Source organism: Drosophila suzukii, unplaced genomic scaffold (assembly GCF_043229965.1).
Source record: "Drosophila suzukii unplaced genomic scaffold, CBGP_Dsuzu_IsoJpt1.0 scf_4, whole genome shotgun sequence".
NCBI classification, from domain to species: domain Eukaryota; kingdom Metazoa; phylum Arthropoda; class Insecta; order Diptera; family Drosophilidae; genus Drosophila; species Drosophila suzukii.
The window spans coordinates 5,531,361-5,556,541 of NW_027255927.1; the positions used below are offsets into that span (position 1 = coordinate 5,531,361).

Sequence of the window (25,181 nt, forward strand, 5' to 3'; positions counted from 1 at the left end):
ATATTCCCTCCCCTTTACACATTCGTGTGCCAATGGATCGTCGCGAGCCGCGCAATACGATACCCTATTGTCAAGGCTGTCCGTCGAAAGTAATGTCATTGTTCTCGACCTACTCCACTCCTTTCGTCAGCACACCCCCTTTGTTAGAGTTCTAGCATACCATGGTTTCTAATTCTTTTCACATTATACATTTATTAGGTAATATGTATCTGCGTCCATTGATTTATTTAATTGACAATTATTCTGTTAGCGGTGAGTATCGAATTTATCACCTGTGAAGGTGCACACATCAGCAAAATACTGACTATTCACGACTACAAACGTCGCTCAGAGGCCTCTTGCAATTGTGAGGCCTCTTGCGGGCTGATACCCGCCGCTGAAAAATATTAAAGGAGTCTATAAAACTGTAGAATACTGCACGAATATTTATATTTTATTATTATTTATGTTTATAAGAAAGGAACCGTGTCCCGGCAAACTTACCCCCTCTTTAAATTCTGGGCGATGAGATCTTGACGCTCCGGGTCCTGGGCTTTGGAAAATATTATATTGGATATATATATATATATAAATATACGTGCACCAAAATACGGCTGTTCTTAAGTATACCAATTCACTTAAACACAATATATATATATATATATTATGCTATAGGCATGTGACTTCTTCAACGGCTGCTGGAGAGATTCGTCCTCTCTAATTGTTCATCATGATTCGCACTTTGTCTATTGATTCGGTTGGTTTAAGTATATTTCAATGCATGTTTGAATGCTTCCAATGTTTTTTTGATTTTCACTTGTTATCCAATTGTATTATTTGAGAATATTGGTCTTTGGTTATTCATGAGTTCACTTTAGCTTCGGTTGGCTCGTACGCTATGGGTCGTTACGCCTCTGAACGGATGGCTCCTGTTGAACAAATTTCATACATCACAGTATGTCGGATGTCGTCCTTATTGTTGATCCTCTCCACGTTCTTTGATGACAATGACGGCGCTGGTTCGACACTTAAGATTCTTTCAAACTGCAATTGTGTTCTCCTCAAGGAATGTTGGATGTGGTGGCTGGTCCTGGTGGCAGAAGACTCCGTGGTCGACTACTCCCTGGGAAAGTCGCCTTCCCTCGGAGCTGCCGGCTTCCGTCAGCAAGACACCCAAATGGATTCTCCCCCTTTCTCTATTTGTCTACGGTCTTTTATACCAGACTAGAGCTTTTACTTGGCTGTCGGTATGGATCGGATAAACTAGGTGTTCCCACCTAGGATTACTGTTTCTTGATATCTGCTATCTTGGGAGTCAACGGCCGGCTGTTGCCCTTTGCCAGCTACCGGAGTATGGTTACCAGTAGATCGATCATGGCCGTTGTTTTGGCCACGCGACACCCGGGAATTGCCGAATTGCATTTTCTTCTACCTTTACCATTATGAGTCTGGTTAGTCACATGCACCCCTCCCCCTGGCTACAGATTCGTCGTTGTTTCTCTAAGTGAATCTTTCTATGTGGAGGGCGTACGTAACAAATTTTCAATTAAATGTTGTTCAATGCCAGTTATTCTGCAGATAAATGGGAATTATGGAAAAATTTTCTTGCAGTGTTGCCATCATTTGATTTTTCACTACCACCTACTTTTGGGTTATGGACAATGAGACCCGTTTTTTCTCTAAATTCGAACTGAATATTTGATTTCCTTCTCTGAAATAGTACTTTATTTTCTTTACCTCTTATTTGCCATTGTCTGATTTCAAGTTTATAAGTAAGGTGAAGAAAATATTCAAAGAAACAAATATAGGCATGTAATGGTGACCATCCAAATTCGTAACGGTCATCTCTGACTTCTTCATTTTGTATTAAATTTACGGATTCCTTTTAAAATTTAATTCGAATCGGTCGGCAATAACGGGTAGACGATGGTCGCGGGTTTTTCGAAAAAAGTTCTGTCCGTTATCATTATCAGATTTTACTATTAGTTGAAGAGGAACTTATGATGTGATAAATAAGGAACTGTCTTCCAAATAGTTACCTTCAAATTTTTGCCTTTATTAACTGTGTCCAGAACTGTCATCGAAGCCCCATTTTCCTATTATTGTGAGGTTATTATAAGACTTATTGTGTTTACCTGTTACATCGGTCCAATAAACTTTGTAGCGAAACTTTAGTGTCACATTCTGTAACGCTTAGTAGCTCAGGAAAGCTTTTCTGTTTTTCCTTTTAAATTTTATTAAACAAAAACACCACCTTGATGGTGCGTGATCGCCACGACCTCTTACCATGTAATGAAATGTGTTTGTTTGATATCAGAAGTTTTTGTTATGCCCTTGCCGAAGGTATAATAATTTCAGTCAGAAGCAACTTTCCTTTCTTGTTTTAAAAAGCAATTATAAAATGGGAGTTCCATTCACTTTTGCTGTAATACTCATATATGCGGGAAGAGGTGTTTTTCTCGACTCGACTATTTTGACCTCCTTCCATAGCTTCCTCATGCTTGCTTTTCTGGCCTTTTCACTGCTTCTGCTGGTATTTTCTGCTGTTAGCTATAATGCTTTCTTCTGTTATGATAACTCTTAAACATAACATCAAATTTTATTGTGCTTTTTATAATTTATTTATTACAAAAAGTTTTAGTCGATAACCAACTTCTTAATGCTTCCCTTTTTATTAAAAAAAGACCTAACAAGGAAGAACGCTATAGTCGAGTACCTCGACTATCAGATACCCGTTACTCAGCTAAAGGGACCAAAGAGAAATGGAGATATGCAAGCAGCAGAGCGAGATTGAAATGCGCCACCTACTTGCGGTAGACAGATTTAAGCGTTATGGGCGTTAGAGTGGGCGTGGCATACTTTTTTTGAATCAATCGATAGGTATTGACGAGACCAATACATTTCAGTTACAATTTTGTATCTATCATGAAAATTGTGGGCGTCACAGGTTTCGTCGGTTAGAGTGGGCGTTAGAGTGGGAGTGACATATTCGCGTAACAAACTTGCGCTGCGCTCAAGGTTACGGAATCTAAATGTCAGATCCCAATTTTCTATCTTTGATATTTTCGGAGATATCCGAGATTTGAAGTTTGTGGGCAGTTTGTGGGCGTTAGGGTGGGCGTGGCAAACTTTTTTTTGGGTCAATTGATAGGTATTGAGAACAATACATTTCAGTTACAATTTTTATTCTAGCATCAAAACTGTAGGAGCCACAGTTTTGGGCGGTATGTGGGCGGGGCACTCTGCTGAAACAAACTTGCGCTGCGTAAGAAGCTCATCTCGCGTATCTTTAATCGGCGGTCTGCCAATACGAGATCGTGGATTTTTGTCACGTTGTCCTCCGTGTTAGCCGTTTTCGGGGCACCTGGGCGTGGCTCATCAAAAACCGACGTGCGACCACGTTGAAGCTCGTTAAACCAATTTTTGACGGTCGCCGTCGAAGGAGAAGAGTCACAGTACACAGCATCCAAGCGCTCTTTGATTTCGCTGCGCGATTTCCCTTCCAAAAACAAGAATCGAATCACAGACCGACATTGCTCTTTCTCCATTTTTCTAAAATCCGCGGACACGTCCGATTCCACACGCAGTCAAAACAAAACTACAAGTCCGATTCGGCTGAAATTTCGACAGTAGCCGTCTACGAGAACGTACTACACGATAGTAAATTTCTCTTGCGATAGTGACGCCATCGGGCGGTAAGGATAAGGTACTTATCGGACTGCCCTCGTATGCAGACAATTTCAGCATAGGTAGAGTATTTAGCAAGTTAAATTACCTTTTTAGAGAAATGTAACACAACTCTGTAGCATTAGTTTTTTAGAATATACAAGCCTTTCAAATCTGCTTTTTTTTGTTTTCTGCTAAAACGAGATTTATACAAACCCACACCGCTTTTCTCCCAAGCGAGTTGAAATTTCTAAAGTCTTGGTATGCAATCTTCTTAGTTTTTGCGATACCTTTTAATTTGTATATCATTCGTTACGATCAGACCATCATAGCAGATTTTTAATTCTGCGGTTATATATAGTAGTTGCCTTCGCACACTCTCTGGTGCGCTCAATAATTTCGTTATCATAAGATTTAAATCAATGTTTTAGGTAGTAATATACTTTTTAGCTTTATCAGCAAATGAACCTATTACTGACCACTACATCTCAAAAATATTAATGCGTGATAGTTTGCACTAATATGAATTATTATGTATATTAAGAAAAAAAGTTTAATCAAGTTAAAAATTTTAATTCAAAATTTACAATTGGGCAAATGAGATAACAAAGCACAAGCGAATATGACGAATACAACAATACATAAAATATGCGCGAACACAAAAAAGCGAGAGAGTTGCAAAAAGTTGCAGCTCAAATTTGAAACATAGACTAAGAAAACATTCACTAGTATTAATAAATAAGTTTCATTGAAGGGTAAGAATGGCATCATATTTTTTTAATCTTAAATCGATGTATCCTTATCCCTAATAATACCGACAGTGCAAGGCTTTAATATTAAAAGGAATACGCTTAGTAAGAAAATGAAGACAACTGGAGGGGCTGATACTTGCTTGTTTTTAAGAAATCATTTGAAGAGCCGACTTAACTAGGAGGCCTACAAGGATAACAACTATATTAGACCCAAGATTTAAGAGGTAAGATTCCACAATCCTATGAATGCTGACTAGCTGCTTAAAAATGTGCAGAACCAATGTTTAAAAAAGAAACCGCCCGCCGAGAAGAACCAGATTTGTATGGATTTTTGGCAGAGAAGATAAAAAAAAGCAACAAAAGGCTCCTCATAATATGGACCCGCTGGAGAATTGGACGGTAAACCTTAATATATTTTACATTTATTGTTCAATAAGCCAGTTTTTTACAGGGTAGCGAAGTCCAGTTTGGACAACTTATAAATTAGCGTCGCAAGCAACTATCATCGACCGTTGTCGATAAGCTCCTCTTTTTAAACAAAAACAAACATGTAAATAATACATATATATATATATATATAGTAGAGTTCGGGATAGTAAAGAAAGGAAAGTAAAGTAAGGATAGTTCAATATCCTAAAGAAGTGTTATTTTCTTTGGACCATGTATATAATGAACAATCATATTAAATTTGATTTTTTTAAGTTTTTATTTAAGTTTAAGTTTTTATTTTTATTTATCGCCAAAAACATCGACGTCCGTGAACATATCTCGACCTTTACTCGCTATTAGTAGCGCGTACGAGTGAGAGTGAAAAAAATGAGAAATACAGTTCGTTTCATTGCTCTGTTAACAATTTTTTTAAGGACAAAAAGTCAGGCCTCTTTTTTTTATTTTTGGCTTATGATATCAACCACTGTGCGTTGAGCTACCCCAGCCAATGCCAGTCTGCACTGTCATCAGACTGACTTAGTATTGTAGTAATTATTGTTGTTGTTGGAGCGGCCGTCAGAAGATTGACTACAAACAGATCTACAGCTGCGGTCAAAATAATAGTAGTGCCCACAGAGGCTTTTTAGTAGCCCCAAAAAAAAACTTTAGAAATGTTTTTACAATTTTGTCTATAATTTTCATTGAAACTTAACTAATAGTACAAAACGACTACTTCATATGATTAAAAAAGTGATTTTTACAAAAAATTGTTCTGTCAGAATAATAGTATTGAAACGTTTCAAGAATGTTCACAGCAAAAAAAAACGTTTAAAGGTTGAATTATAATGTATATAATTGATCTATATTTATGTTTTATGTTTTGCTTGCGATAACAGCTGCACAGCGCCTTTGCATGGATTCAACCAAGTATTGGCATCTATTTACAGGAATACAGCTCCAAGTCCTTTGTACAGCTTCCCAAAATTGAAAGATATTGCTTGGTTTTATTTCTGAGATTGGTCTTTTTACGTCTCACCATAAATTCTCAATAGGATTGAGGTTTACTTGGTTGGCTGCGGAACCACTCCTTAGCATGTTTACTTGTATGTTTTGGATCGTTATCCTGCTGGATGAATTACCATGATTTACGTTTTTACCGTATACTTTGGAGAAAACGCACATAAACTGCCGAGAGCAAAAAAAAAAAACGGCCTCCAAACAAAACTTTTTTTACTTATCCGACCACAAATGTTTTTTTGTGAGTAAGGACACTTTTCTTGGACTTCTTGAAATGATGTGATTATCTCTAAGCCGTCTTTTTACCGTTTCCAAACATACATTTAAGTCACATGATTTTTTCAGAGATGCAGCAGACGCGAAAGGCTCTATTCTTGCCTGTCTTGTTAAGCGATTTATTGATCTTTTGTCCAATAATTTGGGTCGACCACGCGTTTCATTTGCTGGCTCATATTTAATAGCATTTCTAACCATTGTTGGAGAGCAGCCAAAAATATTTTGCACTTCGACATAAGTCTTTCCAGCAGAAATCAATTTTTTAATCAGATCTCGCCTTTCGGCAGTACAGTGTCTGCCACGTCCCATGTAGCCAGAACTAATTGTCGAGCAAAAATCTAAAAATGATAGGGACTATTAAATAACATATCATTTTCACCCCAAACTTCTTGGAGATAAGACGTGTTACCTCTGAGCTCCCGTAGTGCTAATCGCCAACAGCAGCTCCCTCTAGCTTTCCAGCAAAAAAACAAACAAGTGCACAAAACAAAATTCGCAACAATCAAAAACAAAAAACACAACAAACAACCAGCCTAATAAAAACAACAACAATGGAAAACCACCTGACATACGTAGAAATTCAATGTACAACAAACACCTAAGCGAACCAAAACACATTGTAGTCAACAGAACCGACAATAAATCTTTTGAAAATTTATCACCCTTTCTAATTAAAAAAATCCATTGATTTCGCATGCGTAGGAGAAGTAGAGTTATGCAAACTACTACTTATTGGGTAAAACTAAGAACAATTTACAGGCTAACAAGTTACTTAGAATAAAAACATGGCAGACATTGAAGTAAAAGCCACCGAACACAAGACTTTAAACTTTTCTAAGGAGGTCCTATACTGCAATACTGTAATACAAAACGAACTAAAATTTCAAAATGTCACTGAAGTGCGAAAAATCCCAAAAAAAAACAAGATCCATCTTTAACAGAAACTGCCTTAACTATAATAACATTCCAAACCCTTACTCTCCCAGACTCCCTGAACATTTGATACGAAAAGATTCGCGTACGCGCATACATCCCACTCCCATTAAGGTGCAGAAAATGCCTACGATTTGGACACCCGACTCCAACCTGTAAAAGCCCCGAAGAACTTTGCAAGAATTGCTCCGAGAAAGTCCACACAGAAGAAAATGAGAAATGCAACAGCGAAAATGCTGCAATAACTGCAAACACATTTTCGAAAAAAAAAACAGCCTACTAGACCGCAGTTGCCCAACATTTATAAAACAAAAAAAACTGGTCACAATAAAAACTACACAAAAAGTGGATCACAAAACTATATTACACTCGTCGCAACCAACATCTTAGCAACAGCTTTGCATCTGTCCTATCTAAACAACAGACCAACAAAACAACAACAAACACAAAATGAACACCCACACCCCAGCACACAAAACAAAACAATGACACGCAAGCAACACACGAACATCAACAAAGAAAACCAATATCATACCAAGACCTCTCAACAGACACCCCCACACCAACTCAATTTACAAACACCACACCACCCCTACAAACCTCACCCGCTCACCAAACAACGGATGTTATCAACATGGATATCGACCCCCCTACCACCTGAAAAGACAACATGGCAAGCGAAAGGACCCAAGATCTGAAACTACGTATTTTCTCCAAGGACAAAAACAAGACACTAACAACCAACCTATGAAGATTATACAATGGAATATGAATGGATATATCAACTACTACTGCGAACTTCCAACAATCATTAAAAAACACACACCACTTATATCTTTACAAGAAACACATATTCAAATTTCCATTTACTTATTTCAAGAAACACCTCATCCTCCCACGGTGGCGTGGGTCTCCTAGCCCACAAATCACTGCAAGCTCGAGAAATAACCCTTAGCAATGATTTTAACGCGGTATGCATGGAACTGAACTCCAAACTTAAATTCAGAATTATATCAGCCCATATCGCACCTAACAAATCTTTCTCACTGCAAAACCTTCAGGCCGTACTAGACACCTCACACATACCCACCTTGATCACTGGCGACTTTAACGGTTGGCACAAAAACTGGGGCTCAAATCAAAACAACTCAAAGGGAAAAATATTGGGGAAATTTATAACCCAATAAAACTATATTTTATTAAACGACATGTTTCCTACTCACTTTAGCACACACAACACACTCACAAACGTTGATCTAACTTTCAGCAGCCCAATGCTACTAATCGACAGCACATGGCAAACAGAAGATAATCTGTTTGGCAGCGACCACTTCCCCATAAAATTTACCCTCTTCACCTCCAACACATCGAACCGCCAAGTCACTCCACGTAAGCCTACACAGAGAGAATTATTCAAGTAATTTGCACTCAAATTGAGTATTTTTGTACTCAAAAATTCAGCATGAACAAAAATTCTCACATTGAGTGCAAAAAACTCACTTTCAGTACAAATTTCTCAAAAAATTTGTACTTAAACTGAGTACATTTGTGCTCTTTCTTGAACAATTTTCCTCAATATGAGTACAAACTGCACTCATTTTAAGAAATAATTTAGCTTGAATTTTGGAAACGAGTATCCCCTTTTCTCATACTGAGAAATTTCCAGCGCTCAAAATGAGAAACAAGTTCTTGATAGTGAACTTCTAAATTCTCAAATGAATAACTTTTGCACTTAAACCCGCGCCACCCATTCCCAGAAAAAAGGGTAAAATATTTTTTTTATTTTATTTTGTAATACAGTTATATATATACATGTTCCGTGTTCTAGGTTATTATTTTTTCCCTTAGCTGTCTGGTCTAGCGAAGAGCAAAGAGGCTGAAATAGAAAACGTTATTGTTAGCAAATATTGTAAATATATATGCATATATATGAAACAATAAAATTAGAATGTTATTAAATGTACATTTAATATTATATTTAATTATATGTGTATGTATGTATGTACAATGTACGTATAAACTAACTAAACTAGACTGCATCACGCCACTTACAATCACACATACAAACATATTAATGTACACGCTTTGGCAATATTTTTGCAGTGTTTGGTTACTGTATCATTGTTTAGCACATTATAAATACAGTTTAAATTAAAAAACTTACCCTCGAGGTACGGAAGGGTCGTACGAATGTCCAATTCACTAAAATAGTTTTTTAGCTTTGAGTTACGCGCACGTCTTCACTTTGCTAAATCACACGGCAAATGACAGTCACACAAATGCGGCGCGCACCACTTTACACACCCATTAGTGAGAGAGAGACAACCACATACGCAATGAACTTAAGGCCGCTCATGTCTCGTCTCGTTCGCAGAACGGAATTCTCTAGAATTCCTTATGAGAATTCGCAACTCATTTTTGAGTTTATCGGTTACTCATAATAAGAATATTAATTCTCAAGTTGGAAATTTAAGAACACATTTCCTCAAACCTAGAATTTTGCGATCAATTCAAGTCCTTTTTCTTAAAATGAGTGCAGCTTTTCTCAACATGAGCTTTTTCCACAAATTTTGTACTTAAATTGAGTACATGTTCAAATTGAGAATACAAATACTCAATTTCAGAACGTCATAATTTTCTCTGTGTACATTTTTATCCGACAAAGCAAACTGGGAAAAATTTTGGCAAGCTAACTGAAGAATACTCCGCACATAGACAGCCAAGCACAACATAAACAAGGAAGCTGCAACAATTCACAAAATCATCCTCTCCAGCGCCCACAAGGCAATACCTCAAACACACACGATAAGAAAGATTCAAAATGTACCATGGTGGACCTTAGCCAATTGAGAGTAGACAAAATTAAGAAATGGAAGGATCTTAAAGAAACATAACTACAGAAAACATCCTGAAGTACAAAAAAGCAAATGCACTATTTAAACTAAAACAAGATAAAAATCAAAGTATAAACAACTTCACTTTCCAAATCTCACCCGAAACACATCCAAAAACAATCTGGAGCAATATCCGACCATTTTGCGGACTCAACCCTCAAAAAAATATACACTGCATATTGAACCCAACCACAAATCAAAACACCACCCACAAACTAGAAATCGCAGACTTATTCAGCAAAAATTTTACCACTACATTCATACACCAAAAGCAAACATCACTTAATAACACACACACACCCTGCAATACATTCCCAGCAATAGTAATAGAAAAGCCCATAACACCAATAGAATTCTCAGCAGCATTAAACACACTAAAAGGAAATACACCCGGACTGGATAGAATTAACTATACAATGATAAAAAACATAGATAAAACAACAAAAAATAGAGTAATAAACCTCCAAAACTCAATACTAAATAACTACATCCCACAAGCCTACAAAAATAGTCTGATAATACCAATAATAAAACCAAACACAGATAAAACCAACCTAAATTCATACCGACCAATCTCAATAAACTCATGCCTATCAAAAACTCTGGATAAAATTATAGCAAAAAGACTGTGGTGGTTTGTACTAAACGAAAAACTTATCCAAAACAGTCAAACTGGTTTCAGAAAAGGTAAATCAGCTATGGACAGTCTACTGTTAGTAGACCATCTATGAGCAAGAGCTATCTCAAGAAGAAACCACGCATCCATCATATCCCCAGATTTCGCAAAAGCTTTCGACAGAATTAGAATCCACTCCATACTCAATCAACTCGCCATTTGGAAAACAGGACCAAAAATAAGAAACTACATAAAAAATTGTATGACAAACAGAAAAATACTGGTTCAAATCAACTCCGACCTCTCTTCCTTTCAGCCCATCCAAAACGGCACACTCTCCACTTTCCGTGATTCTTTTTGTGATAGCAAACAACAAACTAACAGAAAAACTTAGCCTAAGCGCATATGCGGACGACTTAAACTTGATACTAAAACTAAAAAAAAGAAAAAACTTCAACATAAACCTTAACCCCATCATAACCTCCATACTAGACTGGGCCGAAGACTCTGGCGCCAAGCTCTCGATCACAAAATGTAAACATCTACACGTTTGCAGAAAGCACAACTGCAACTGCGCTTTATCCACGGGTAACATACAAATACAAAACGAAACTTCACTAAAAATACTTGGCGTACATTTCAATAACAAATACAGGTGGAAAACGAACACAGAACTACTCTCACACAGCCTCAAACAATCAATTAACATAATAAAATGCCTTTCAAGACCAAAATTAAACTGCAATACGTCTACACTTCTAAACGTCACAAAAGCAACCATCACCGCAAAAACAGATTACGGCCTTCCAATCTACGGATATTGACCACAAACAACATTACGAAAAGTAAAATCAACGATAAACACTGCCTTCACTGCTCTTTGCGCATTCAGGACGACACCTATCGACAACATCCTGTACGAAGCACGCGCAGACCCGCTAGAAGATAGACGTGACCTCCTAACAACAAAAATTATAATATCTCTGATTAACGCCAAAAACTCCCCAAAGACAATCACAAATTCACTTACATTTACACAGATGGATCGCACACAAACACAATTACCAGCCTCGCAATCACAAACGAAAAAGATTGCATAAAACTAGGCCTTCTACCACACTACTCGTCAATGTTTTCCGCTGAGCTTCTAGCAATAGTGGAGGGACTCAAAATATTAAAAAACAAAAGAGGCAAGTTTTGCATATGCTCTGACTCTCCCTCTCTCTGTCATCGACGCAATAAAAAACACAAGCAATATTGAACATAACACTTCACACGCCCGCAACCTGCTACAAGAATTCCCTAACAAATTCAAACTACTTTGGATACCCGGCCACGTAGGAATACCAGGAAATGAACTGGCGGACACCCTAGCAAAAGACGCAATTAAACAACCACTTATAACTATTGAAAATCTTAACACAAAAGACATGCTAAAATATGTAAAAAACACACACCAAGCAAAAACACTAGCATACATAACGAAGACATCAGTCTGGTACCAGTCAATTAACCAACTCCAACTCAACAGCTACCAAAGCACAAAGAACAACCATTTATCCATCTCACGTTTAGACCAGATTAAAATAACAAGACTCAGACTTGGACACACCAAAATAACCCACGCACACTACATCGATCCAAACCATACCAATACCTGCCCATTCTGCAACGACATTGTATCAATAAGACACTTACTTTCCACTTGCAACGCGCTAAGCATCCAAAGACAACAAATATTTAATAACACCAACCCACTAGAATCACTTTCCAATCCCACACCACCAAACATCAAAAATTATACAATTTCTAAAAAACACAAATTTATACCACCGCATATAAGATGATTCTACCAAAGCTAAACAATAGAAATAAATACCTATGTACAATTCATTAACATCTACATGTACTGTTAAGCAACACAAACCTTGTTAAGAATAAAGTAAATTTAATTATTCTTGATAATTTCTCTGGCACTGATATTATTTGACTGAGTCAAACGCGCGGTTTTTTGCAAGTGAAGGCAAAAATAAATACAAAGAGGTATGAGAACCGAAATTACCGTGCACATTCTTAGAGAGCAGATAATTACAGATACCTAAGTGAAAATCCCACACCACCAAACATCAAAAATTATACAATTTCTAAAAAACACAAATTTATACCACCGCATATAAGATGATTCTACCAAAGCTAAACAATAGAAATAAATACCTATGTACAATTCATTAACATCTACATGTACTGTTAAGCAACACAAACCTTGTTAAGAATAAAGTAAATTTAATTATTCTTGATAATTTCTCTGGCACTGATATTATTTGACTGAGTCAAACGCGCGGTTTTTTGCAAGTGAAGGCAAAAATAAATACAAAGAGGTATGAGAACCGAAATTACCGTGCACATTCTTAGAGAGCAGATAATTACAGATACCTAAGTGAAAAATAATTAGATTGGCGAAGAAATAGAGAAAATATTGAGAAAAAATTCTCTACGCGAACGGCACTACTATTATTTTGACCCAACTGTATGTCCCCATGTCACAACCCCTTTATAATAATAGTAAATATAGGTTCGCAAAATAATAAATTCGCAGTTACCCCCTTAAGGCGGCTATGCTGAGAAAGCATTTAAGGGCACTAGTGCGACCAAAGAAGCCTTAAGATTCTCAAAGACTACATATTACTTAGAACCCATTCTGTAGCATACCTGTAGAATACCATAATGCTAATATTATACCAGTTTAAGGAAAAGTACTTAAAAGTAGGATAAATCTTTTATTGATCAATTATATCTTGACAGAAAATAAACCCATTTGTTATGTAGAGTTAATGGATCTTTAAACAAGAACTTTTAATCCCAAAAGAGAATATGTATTCGTTTTTAGCTCACCCCAAACTAAATTGCAAACATCTGAGCTATGCAACCAACCATTGTAAATTCCATGCTCATTAGATATGAAAAAGTTTTAAAATAAAAAATTTGACTTTAAAAAAAAACATAAATTGATCAACAGCGATGCAGATATTATAAAAAACAAGGAAGAACGCTATAGTCGCGTGCCTCGACTATCAGATACCTGTTACTCAACTAAAGGGAGCAAAAGGGAGATGAACAAGCAGCAAAGCGATATTATAATGCGCAACCTACCCCCGATCTCAATATATGGCTATGTGGGCGGCAGACAAATTCAAGCGTTACGGGCGTTTGTGCGCGTTAGAGTGGGCGTGGCAATATTTTTTAAGGTCAATCGATAGGTATTGACGAGACAAATACATTTTAGTTACCATTCGCATGTTCGCGTCACAAACCTGCACTGCGTACGAAAATAAGGAATCTAAATCTGAAACCCTGTAGCTCTTATAGTTTCCGAGATCACAGCAATCACACGGACAGACGGCCACATCCACTCACCTAATGATGCTGATCAAAAATATACATACTTTATGGGTTTGACATATTAACATCTACACTTGGGAACATCAAATATTTCAAAATTTCAAATAAAATTTTTAAAAAATCGGACGACTTTATCATATAGCTGCCATAGGAACGATCGGATATTTAATGTCAAAATAATTATATTTCGACTTCAGTAAAGTTTTCAAAATTGTTTTTAGTTTTCCTTAAATCGAAAAGCTCTTTTCATAAAATTCGTTCCGACTGGAACGAAACGCAAGGGTATAGAAACTTTGGCTTGCCGAAGTTAGCTTCCTTTCTTGTTTTTATGATGTGGATGATTTAAATACTTAAATACATTATTTGGCGTGCCGGAATGTATTGAGAGTCTGTTTCAGCGAAAATATTAAAGATAAGTCCAATTATATAAGCCACATATTTCAAAACTAGAAATGGTAGGTGTACAAATTTAGTTGTGTACCTATGGTATCAATAAATATATAAGGTCTGAGTCGCTCTAGGACCTATTCGATGTAATTTGAAAAGCCTTGACGGTTCCAGGGCTGGTCCACACAGTTATTCAAATAATTGGTCGCATTTTGCGATGGGTACTAGTTGATTTTGATTTCCTTCAACATCAATATTTGATGTTATTATGTTTTGATATACAGAGTAGTTGACAATTATATCGCCAATCACACTACTGTGTGCAGCAGGGCCAAGTTGATCCCGGATGCATACCTTTGTTCCGATGAAAAATTACTCTATTTCTCTACGAGAATCGAGCACAATCTCCTCGGCATCCAATTCCTTCAGCTTGCAACGTCGGGGCCAGCTTGAAATAGGCTTCGAGTATTGCCAAGCATTTTAAATCCGCCGTTGATCTTTGTTTAATTGGACCCAGGATTTGTTTAATACGAGTCATACTCCATTGGGTATTGAAACGCTGAATTTGTACCTTTTCTTTCTCAGACATATGAAATTTCTAAGCTAAATCAATGAAATGAAATGTCGACGATCTGTTTATTCAGGTTGATAATAAAGAGTCATAAATCGAGCAAGTGTAAGTAACTGTTTTTCTAGGTTTGCGAGACTTGTGCGACTAGCTTTGTAAATTTGTGTGTTCGTCCCACCAAATTTATAGTAAACGTGACCGCACGTTTACCAGTAACAACAATTAAGAAATCGGGTAATGAGGCATTTATGAATTTATCTTGTGCTGGAGATTTTTGTGCTGATGCTTCTCGCTGTGCTCCGCTCTTGGTCCCCTCCGCTGCTCCGGATAAATTTTCCTTCACTCGTAAGAAATAACGAAGAGTTGGGCTGTTGGGGCTTAAAAAGCGTCACCGTTCTCAGACTAGAGTGCTCGTCGATGTTCTCGCGCTGCGCTGTACTGGCTCTGCGATCGCTCTGCGTAACCTTGCTGTAACTGGGTTTCTGGCTCTCAGGATTCCGGTGCTACGTCTGCACAATTCCTGCCAAACTATTCGGGCAACCGTCCGACATAGCTAGAGCAGTCCTCGTAATAGCCGACCAAGTTTCCTCTGTGCAAATCGCCTCCGATACCGGACTAATGGGATCTCCAGACAACCGTATCCTATCGACTCCACGTCAGAATCAGCGGGATACGCCTTCGAAACCGGACTCAAAATAGCTAACGGCTGCGCTTTCCAGACAACCGGCGCCACAGATAACACCACGTTAGAATCGGCTGAATATTCTTCCCGAGCCTAACGGCTTCTCGTTAAGATAGATCTCCACCGATACCGCACTCAAGGTAGTCTTGGACTGCGCTTTCCAGATAAACGTCGGGGGCCACAATCAGTTATGCTGTCCCAAAAGTCTCGACGTAGCGATCTTGTTTCTTGCCGACATTCACGGCTGTCTCTCTTTGACTTTGACTCGCTTGACGTTGTTCACTCGCGTTCTGTTTCTCGATGACTAATCAAGCTACCGTAAGTCCTCGGCTTCTCCATTTCGCCCTCGGGTTTAACGTTCGACCTTTCGCCCTCTGCTTACGGCACCCCACTAAAGTCCAAAGTGCGGCGATGTACCGTTGTTTCCTTCGCTTACGGCGCGCTTTCTCGTCTCCCGCGGTCTCGCTCCTTCAGCTGTTTTGTCTTGCTTTGTCGTCTCTCTCCGCTCCTTCTCACAAAACTATCTCGCTCTCTCTTTCCGCAGTGCCATTACTTCGCGAATTCACTGCTTATTCAGGAACTGCCAGGCGTCCGTACAGTTCGCCTTATTTGTGCTAAATTACTTAACAACTCACACTCATTTTCCAAATGTATAGCAAAAGTAAAATTGTAGACTTGTATACAGACTTGCAAATTTGTGTAGATCTACTGTAAAATGTATATTTAGCTCACCGAATGCTTAGAAGCGAAGTTTAAGCTAGGTTTAACGCGCGTGACGTAACCTTTATAGACGTGTTCCTTGGACGATTAGGCGATGTTTTACGACACAGATTACGGTGTCTGAGGTGTGGCGCAAGATGTACATTCCGACGACGGACAGCAGCTATTGTTGCTCTAAGACGTGCCCAAGTTGTATGTGATCAAAAGTTAAAGGTTTAATCACAGTTTGCTGGAAGTTTTTTTTCAATCTATAACTTCAGGTTTGTGTGCTTGTAATGTACAAGAGGGCCTTATACATTTGTATGTTTTTAAGGTAAAACTCCAGGTTTGTATCTATGAAAGAAATCGTGGGCTTCCTTGTTTTTAGTTTACTGCTTTTTTAACATTTATTTTTAGCCGATGTTGATTATAGGCTATTCTTCCATTCAAGTTTGGGATTTAAAGCTGTTATACGCTGGCGAAGTTAAGCAAAAATAAGGACCGAGCATTAGCTGCCTCTACGGTAAGAGCACGACGGAATGCAGGTTGGAAATTGTGGAAGCACAGTTGGATCCAACCAACTGTTCCAAGGTTGTTCAACATGGGTCAACCACAATGTTTCTCAACATGAGCAGAGCATAACTTACAACCGACACAACTTATACAGAACTGCGACAAGGCGCCCAGTAGTAATTAAAGTAAGCAAGTAAGGTCTGCCATCTCGGAAACTATAAAAGCTATAGTTTGAGATGTCAGAAATCATTATAGTGGTAAAAGCTTCTCACTTACGTAAAAATCTGGCGATGCAGATTCGGTGAACAAACAAGATCCGAGATGATTATTTTAAAGCCGCGCGTGGCATGCGGTTTGTAGGAGGCCGCGTCGGAGATTTGCACCGCTTCTGGGCAAACTTTAACCTTACTCACCTGTCAGAGTAACGGTGACTTTGACTCAGAAAGTTATGTGTCCGCAGTTGGCCACCCTTGCGTGTCAGGTTAGCAACTATTGAATATGTCTAAGAATGATAATAGATTATACCAAAAACAGCATTATAATTTCAACGATCTCTGGTAACACTAAAGCGTAAATTACGCGGTCAATCCAACTCTCTTATTTCCCATCTCGTAAGCTGTTGTTGGTTGTGCTGCGCTAAATAAACAAAAACATCATTGAATACAAAATAACGCTGACTTCTTTACTTAAACTTGGAATCTCAATATTTAATGGGCCAGGCTACGCCTAATATATTCAGATCAGTATAATTTTAATTAGTTCGCCAAATCGCTTTGGTTTGCATAACGTTGTGAAATACTGTTTCTCACACATACATATAGCTGTATGTGTGAGTGTGTAAATTACAATGGAAAAGACAAAACGCAACATAAAGGCTTTTAAGGGGGAGAGGTATTTGGTGTAGAAACTCAGAGTCAAGGCTCTATTCGCCGAATTGGATGTTTTAAAAGGTCGACGATTCCTGGAAAAAGCAGAGCGTTGTGCAAGGAGCATTTTGATAGCATACCGTAGGCACTCTTTTAATAAGTGCAATGCTGAGCAAAATCTTAATTTAGTTTTGTAAGGAAAAGATTGCTTGACCACGTGATAAAAATCAAAAACGATACCAGTGATACAAGTCGGAAAGTTATGATATATAATTACAACAGCTATAAAAAAAACTCATTTTGGAAAAATTACAGTGTAATTTGCAAGCCATTTAAAGGAAAGGGACAATTTAATATCAAGTGTCATCACTATGGCAAACAACGGCATAATAAAAAAGATTGTTACGCTTATAAAATAATAAATTATATTAAACAAGGAAAATAACACACAAGCAAAAATAGCAACAATTAAAAGAATAATTAAGCTAGCACAAGCCACTTGGAATGAGTTGAAACATGTTATATTTATTTAAATTTTATTTACAATGCTGTTTAAGGGGGCGAATTGAATATGTCTATGAATAACCCCATTTAATTTAGAATATACCAAACACAGTATTATAATGTTATCTATCTCTGGTAACCCCAAAGCGTAAGCCACGCGCTCGATCATTCTCTCTTGTTGGGGCGGGGTGGCTTGATCGCTGAAATAGTTGCAGCCCCAAGATTGATTGATACCCAAAAATCACCGGAGTACTTTTGGGGTTTTTACGCGACGTGCGTAGATGTTTATTGTATCACTTTGAATCAAGAACTGCTTAAGCCTAACTTAACTTAAGCGCTCCAGAGCAGAGCGGAGACTTAGGGGAGAGATGGAGAGGGGGAGCGGACGGCAGTGCGAGCGCGCGAGATGTAGACATCTGGATAAAACTGCCGCTCGACACTGCCTCCTGAAATTAAACGCCCTTTTGGCGTGAACATTCTCCCCCCCCTTGCGAGGACACCCGTAGCAAGAACCTCAGGATAGTAGGCTCAGGAATATGTTGGAAGTATAGATCGGTCGTCCGTATGTAGGAGAGTGTGGTGGGCCTTTCCACACTTGTGGCAGTGATGACCACTGCGGCAGGAGTCCTTGGAATGATTGTGAGCCAAGCAATTGGAGCAGTACTTCTGGATATGTACTTCCTGAAGCCGATTCTGGGGGCTTAGCCGTAGAAAGTGGTGGCACTTCCGTAGAGGATGGATCTTTTGGCAGACTCGGCATTGGTAGGATTTAATACCTCGAGTACGTCTGCCATCCAAGGCGGGGTATGGAACCCAATATTCGGATGGAGCATTCTTAGGAGGAACTTTTTGTACGGAAACTTGCGTTGAATAGGACGAAAGGATGTGTGGAACTGAGGCGGATACTGGCCTTGGAGGGTCGGATGGAATCGTCGGAGTAGTAGGACCGCTGTTTCGATGCAGCAATGTGTGATGCCGATCTTGGCAAGTGAGACAGTTGTGAGCGCTTGTGCAATCCCGGAATTGATGGCTACTTGCAAAGCAATTGGAGCACAACTGCTTCCTTTGGATATAGGCTAAGCGATCTTCTACCGTCATCTGTAGGAAGCGTGGACATATACGCACGGGGTGGTTCTTCTTCGAACACAGATCGCAGCCTTTGGTTATCGGAACTAACCTTGTGTTGAAGGAATTTATTTTTGGAAATTCTGCCTCTCGATTTGTGTCTTTGGACTGGACGTGGTGGAAATTGGCAGATCGGAAGCTATCGACGGCCTCAAGAGTTAGATGGCGCTCCGTCAAATATGCATCAAGCTCAAGCCACGTAGGAATTTCGGCTTTATTTTGGATGGATTGCTCCCATAATGAGAGAGTGAGCTTTGGTAGTTTTGTCGAGCAGATATAAACCAGGATAGGGTCCCAATTCTCAATATTAACACCGGAAAATTTTAAGGAAGTTAAGCAACCTTGAAAAGTGCGTTGAAGTTCCTTTAAGGCTGCTCCCGACTCCTGTGCTATGGATTGCACATTGAAAAGTGTTTTCAGGTGACTGTTCACCTGCAATCGCTTATTTTCGAAACGCTCAGTTAGGTTATTCCAGGCTGAGCGAAAGCCATCATTGGTGAGTGGGGATCTTGAAACTATGGAATGAGCTTCGCCACTTGTTTTTGAATTTAAGTGGAATAATTTTTCAACGGGCGTTAGACTCGGATTGTCTATGTATATTGCCGTGAAAAGGTCCCGGAAAGTCGGCCAGCGAAGATAATCGCCAGAGAAAACCTCTGTGTCGATAGGAGGGAGCCGACAGCCATAAGACGTCAAATTTTGGGACGGAGTTACTGGAGCTTGAGGTATTTGGGAGGAGCCCTTTTGGATTTGTTCCATCAGCTGCGCGGCAAATATTTCGTAAGTGGAGTACGTTTGGTAATACTTGGACTTTAGTATGGATTTTGTGTCTGCGGCGCTCTCGCCTGCAGCTATAATGCAGTCGGAGCATATGTCGTATGCTGCCTTTACCGTTTGCCACAAGGAATTGAGATGATCGCGACGGATTTTATAGGCGGATAACGTTGGTGTAGGAGCACCTGGAGCGTTCACAGTGGCCTCAAAGTGGATCAGACAGTCAGCTGTGGCCATAAATCGGGTTAAAGCGGATTTTACTGATGTTGCCATGACGTTAAATAATTTAGAATTTTAATTCTGATGTAAGGAAACGGATTGGAATCAAATTGGAATTTAGGAACCAATTAAGATTGTAAATATATACGGTCACACTGTCGGATAGGCAATAAATATTTAATATATCGGATGGTCGGACTTATGTAAGGAATTAAGGACTTTAATATTGTTTGTTTGAAAGGAACACCAACTTCGCATGCATATCTTGTTGCAGTATGAGACTTCTTTTGCGCGAAGTTTCACTTGCTTTCAAGTCACTAGTCAACAAATACCAAGTGACAACAAGGTTACAACTCCTAAATCGGGTGACCCTCAACACCACGGGATCTTAAGATTCTACTTCAGATAGAAATTAAAGTCTTATGTGGGCATAAATTATGGACTCGATTAGGCAGCCCTAGTTTCGGGCACTTGGACAAGTAGATTTGCTTCTCGGTGCTGAGATGTATGCGCGACTGACAAGACACGGTACCATCGACTTAGGAAGTGACAAGCCAATCATTTTGCAAACCAATCTTGGATGTATCCTTATCGGCTCAATAATAAAAGACTACTCATGTGAAAATCCGGTACCAGATTGAAAATGTTTGTTAACTTGGCGATGGCGGGGTACGAATTACTAGGCGCTTTATAATCGGGTTTAAGCACAGAAACAATCATCACTGAGGGACCAGCCAATGAAACAGCTAGTACAGCCAACCGAACTATTGCGAAATGGTTTTTATGATGAAATCAGCATCGATTTAGCGTCGCATGTGACCGGTTGGGTTTATCTTGTGCTCTGTGATTTTTGTCAATTTGTCATTAATATCTGTGTTACTGGTGCCTTGCTTTGTGACTTAGTCTAACATAACAAGCCTTGCTTGTGTTTTAAATCGTTTGTTTGTGTTTAATTGTCTATTTTATTGTAGAATTCTTAACAAAACCTAACTCTGTTTTTAGCCTGTGCATTTTGTTATTGTAACTCATGTACGCTGCGGTGCATTTGTTTCAATAGCTTTTGTTGTTGTTTCCCATAACTTTCTTGTAATCTGTCTCCTGTTTCTTGTCGTCTCAACTGTTGTCGTGTATATTTTGTTTGTGCTCACGCTCAGTCGACAGCCACTCTGTCGCGCTCTCTCGCTTTCGCAGTCTCTTCGCGCTCTTATACTTTTGTGTTTTTGTGTGTCTACATTTTTATTGTTTGATCCCAGTGTCAAATTAAGTGAGTTATTTATAATTCTTTTGATTCTTTGGTTTTATAAATAACTTTTTTTTCTTAAATTTAAATACTTAAAAAAGGCTCTTTTTTGTTCCAAGAAAGATTGTCAGTTCGGATCGTCACCTAATGACGTTTTTATTTACTGTCGTCTCTGCACTACAGTCATACATCCAAAATGTACTGGACTTGTTGGCAGAGTAAAAGATTTTATTGATCTGCGTGTTGGTTTTTCGTGGACTTGTGCCTCTTGCGTTGAAATAGACCGTGATTTGGATGGCTATGTTGCGCTGACCAATGATCGTTTTATGAAACTTTTTGATAAGCTTATGAGCGTAGTTGCTGATTTTAAAGAGTTTAAGGCGGACCTTGAGAATAAAAAAATGTCAGTAGGGTCACCTAAACGCAAAAAGACCGCTCCTTCAAAATTTGCTCCCGTAAAGGCATCAGTTCCAAATCCCAACTTAGCTCCAAATATTTTTACCCGATCGGTAACGGCAGCTATGTCGGCATCTACTGGGTCTGGGGGACCTAAAGCTTCACTGACAGCAGTACCCATAGGTACCAAAAGCTCTGGAGGACTCCCTGTTTCTGCTAGTCAGCCTAACCCTACGCAGCTTTCTGTGCCTACTGGTGAAGTTAGCTCTATAGGAGTCCCTAGTCTCGATAATCAGACGAACGATGTTCAGATTGCTAATAATGGAAGAAAGAGCCTCTCGGTTGTTACATATAGAAAGCAATTATTTGTGTCTCGTTTAACACCTGAAACCACATCTGCAGATGTTTTGGAATTTATACAACAGGAATTCCCATCTCAAAACATCACAGTGGATGAGTTTAAATTTCCATATGTTCGTAGGATATCTTCATTTAAAATATATGCTCCTCCGGAAGTATTTAATGTACTAAATTCTAAAAGTTTTTGGCTTAATGATGAACTGGTCATTGAAGAATTTGTTCCAAACAGACGGAGAACTAATAATAGGCCTTCCACGACAGTACCTGCGCCAAAAAACTGAGCAGTTTATTTTTGGCCTATCGAAATGTTAGGGGACTTAATGTGAAGCTACCTAAGCTTTATGCTGACTCCTCTGCCTTTTCTGAATACATTCTGGCCTTTACTGAGACTTGGCTGAAACCGGAGATATCAGACTCTGAAGTTCTGTCCAAAGATTTTAATACGTATAGAACTGATTGCACTCCTCGTAGGGAGGGTGGATGCTGATTGCCGTTACCTCTACCTTAACATCGGAGAGAATATTAATCCCAGTGACATAGAATTCGTTGGTGTTAAAGATTCTTTGAAATCTTTATCTATTTATGTAACTTGTTCTTATATTCCACCTGGATCCGACTTAACAATTTATGAGCAACATTTGTCTGCAATAAAAACTGTTCTACCTCATCTTTCCGAAAGGGATCTTTTAATTGGTTTTGGGTGATTTCAATCTCCATGACATTTCTTGGTCCCCTTCCACTGACTCACTTGTCTCTACCCCTTTATCTGACCATGACTATTTGTTATAGATCCGTCTGAAGTAACGGTATCTAGAATTGACCCACTAGTTGTGCCAGAAGACCGGTATCATCCCACATTAGAACTTACAATTTGTCTTCCCTGCGTTGATACCCTCTCTCCTTTACTTTCTCCAACTAAAAGTAGATGTTTTCGTAAATGTGACTTTAGTAAACTCAACAACTTGATTTCACAATATAACTGGACAAATTTATATAATTGCTTGGATATTGAAAGTGCTACGGAACTAATTTATAGTGTCCTAAACTCTTTTATCTGTGAATGTGTTCCTGATAGTTTTCCTCCTAAGTTAGACAGGCCTCATTGGTTTACCAATCAGTTGCAAAGACTTAGAAACTTAAAAACAAACTTCTATAAAAAGTACAAAAAGTCGGGTAGGCCATCCGTTTTTTTTTTTGTTTTGTGCCCAAACTATTTGTAAACCCATTCTTAAACTTTTTAATTTGTCTATCTCATTATCTGTTTTTCCTACTATCTGGAAAGATTCTTTTATTATTCCACTCCACAGAAAGGGTGCGACGGTTAATGTTCAGAACTATAGAGGTGGAGATTCCTCTGCAATTCCTAAAACATTTGAACGCATTATTACCTCTCAATTGGAACATTTGTGCTACTCTTGAATATCTCAGTGTCAACATGGTTTTGTTAAGCGAAGATCGACCACCACTAACGTGCTCGAATTGACATCTTTTGTAATAGATGAATTTAAGAAAAAATTGCAGACAGACGTTATATATAAAGATTTTAGTAAAGCCTTTGACTCTGTAAACCACTCTCTTCTTTTTTTCAAATTAGATCAGCTCGGGTTTCCGAATAATCTGTTAACTTGGATTTCAAGTTATTTGAATGGTAGATCTCAGAGGGTTTTATTTAAAAATGCTGTTTCCAACAACATCTGGAGTGCCGCAGGGCAGTCATTTAGGCCGTTTGCTGTTTACTCTGTTTATAAATGATCTTCCCTCTATTCTAACTCACTCTCTGTTAATACCTAACGATTGATCCAAAAAAAGTTTGCCACGCCCACTCTAACGCCCATAACGCTTAAATCTGTGTACCGCCGGTAGGTGGCGCATTTTAATCTCGCTTTGCTGCTTGCATATCTCTATTTAGCTGAGTAACGGGTATCTGATAGTCGAGGTACTCGACTATAGCGTTCTTCCTTGTTTTTATATAATAATATTGAGTCTGGTTTCTGGTTGCAGTCAGACATTAATAGATTCCAGGAATGGTGTCAGTACAAGCTTTTGAATTTAAACTATCTTAAATGCAATGTTATGACATTTTATAGGGGTACGCCAACGTTCATGAGTTACTCCCTTCAGACATGTCCCTGGACCGAATATACTCAGTAAACGATTTAGGTGTTCTCCTAGATCCTGAACTTAAATTAGACTCCCACATAACCTCTACTGTAAATAAAGCTATGAGTGTTCTTGGGTTTATAAAGCGTTGGTCTAAAGAATTTGATGATCCATACACTACCAAATTGTTATTTACCCTCCGTCCTAATTTAGAATACTGTTCTTCCGTTTGGAGTCCTCAGTATCAAGTGCACATTGACCGTATAGAGTCCGTACAGAAACCATTTCTTCTTTTTGCCTTACGTGGTTTGAAGTGGGATCAGTTCTACTCGAGTAATTTGCCTAGTCTAGTAAACCGTAGAACTATGCTTGGTACTATTTTTATGAATAATCTTATCAGAGGCGATATTGATTCTGTAGATTCGGTAAGCCGCCTAACTTTCAATGTTCCTGTTAGAATTGACCGAAACTACTACCCTATCAACTTGCCACGATGTTCATCTAATTTTAGTCAGCACGAGCCCTTTCGCGTTCTTTCAAATAATTATAACATCCTTTACCATTTAATTTGTTCCTCAACTTCTATCCCTGTACTAAAAACTAAAATCTTAGCTCATTTGCTTTAGTCTTGTTGATCTATGTTTTGTCCTGTCTTTATTTGTTCTATGTACCTTCCTTGCGAACCGTATTTGCCCGAAATAAAAATGGGCCCGCGCGTATCAAACACGTGTTTGGTATCGTTTGGGCCACTTGTTTGTACTGCTCTTAGTGAATCAAAGTTCAAAAA

The 25,181-nt window shown here is 38.6% G+C and overlaps 2 protein-coding genes across 9 annotated transcripts in view; both read right to left on the bottom strand.

Moving 5' to 3' along the window:
* The window catches only part of LOC139354879 (gamma-interferon-inducible lysosomal thiol reductase), a 207,375-nt gene that overhangs the window by 138,064 nt on the left and 44,130 nt on the right, over window positions 1-25,181 (bottom strand). The window lies entirely within an intron of this gene.
* Window positions 166-25,047, bottom strand: LOC136117341 (uncharacterized). The gene is made up of 2 exons (XM_070999118.1): window positions 9,217-25,047; window positions 166-8,928 (listed from the first exon to the last, which is right to left on the bottom strand). The coding sequence occupies exon 1, from the start codon at window positions 20,350-20,352 to the stop codon at window positions 18,709-18,711; it is 1,644 nt and encodes a 547-aa protein (XP_070855219.1). The 5' UTR covers window positions 20,353-25,047; the 3' UTR covers window positions 166-8,928; window positions 9,217-18,708.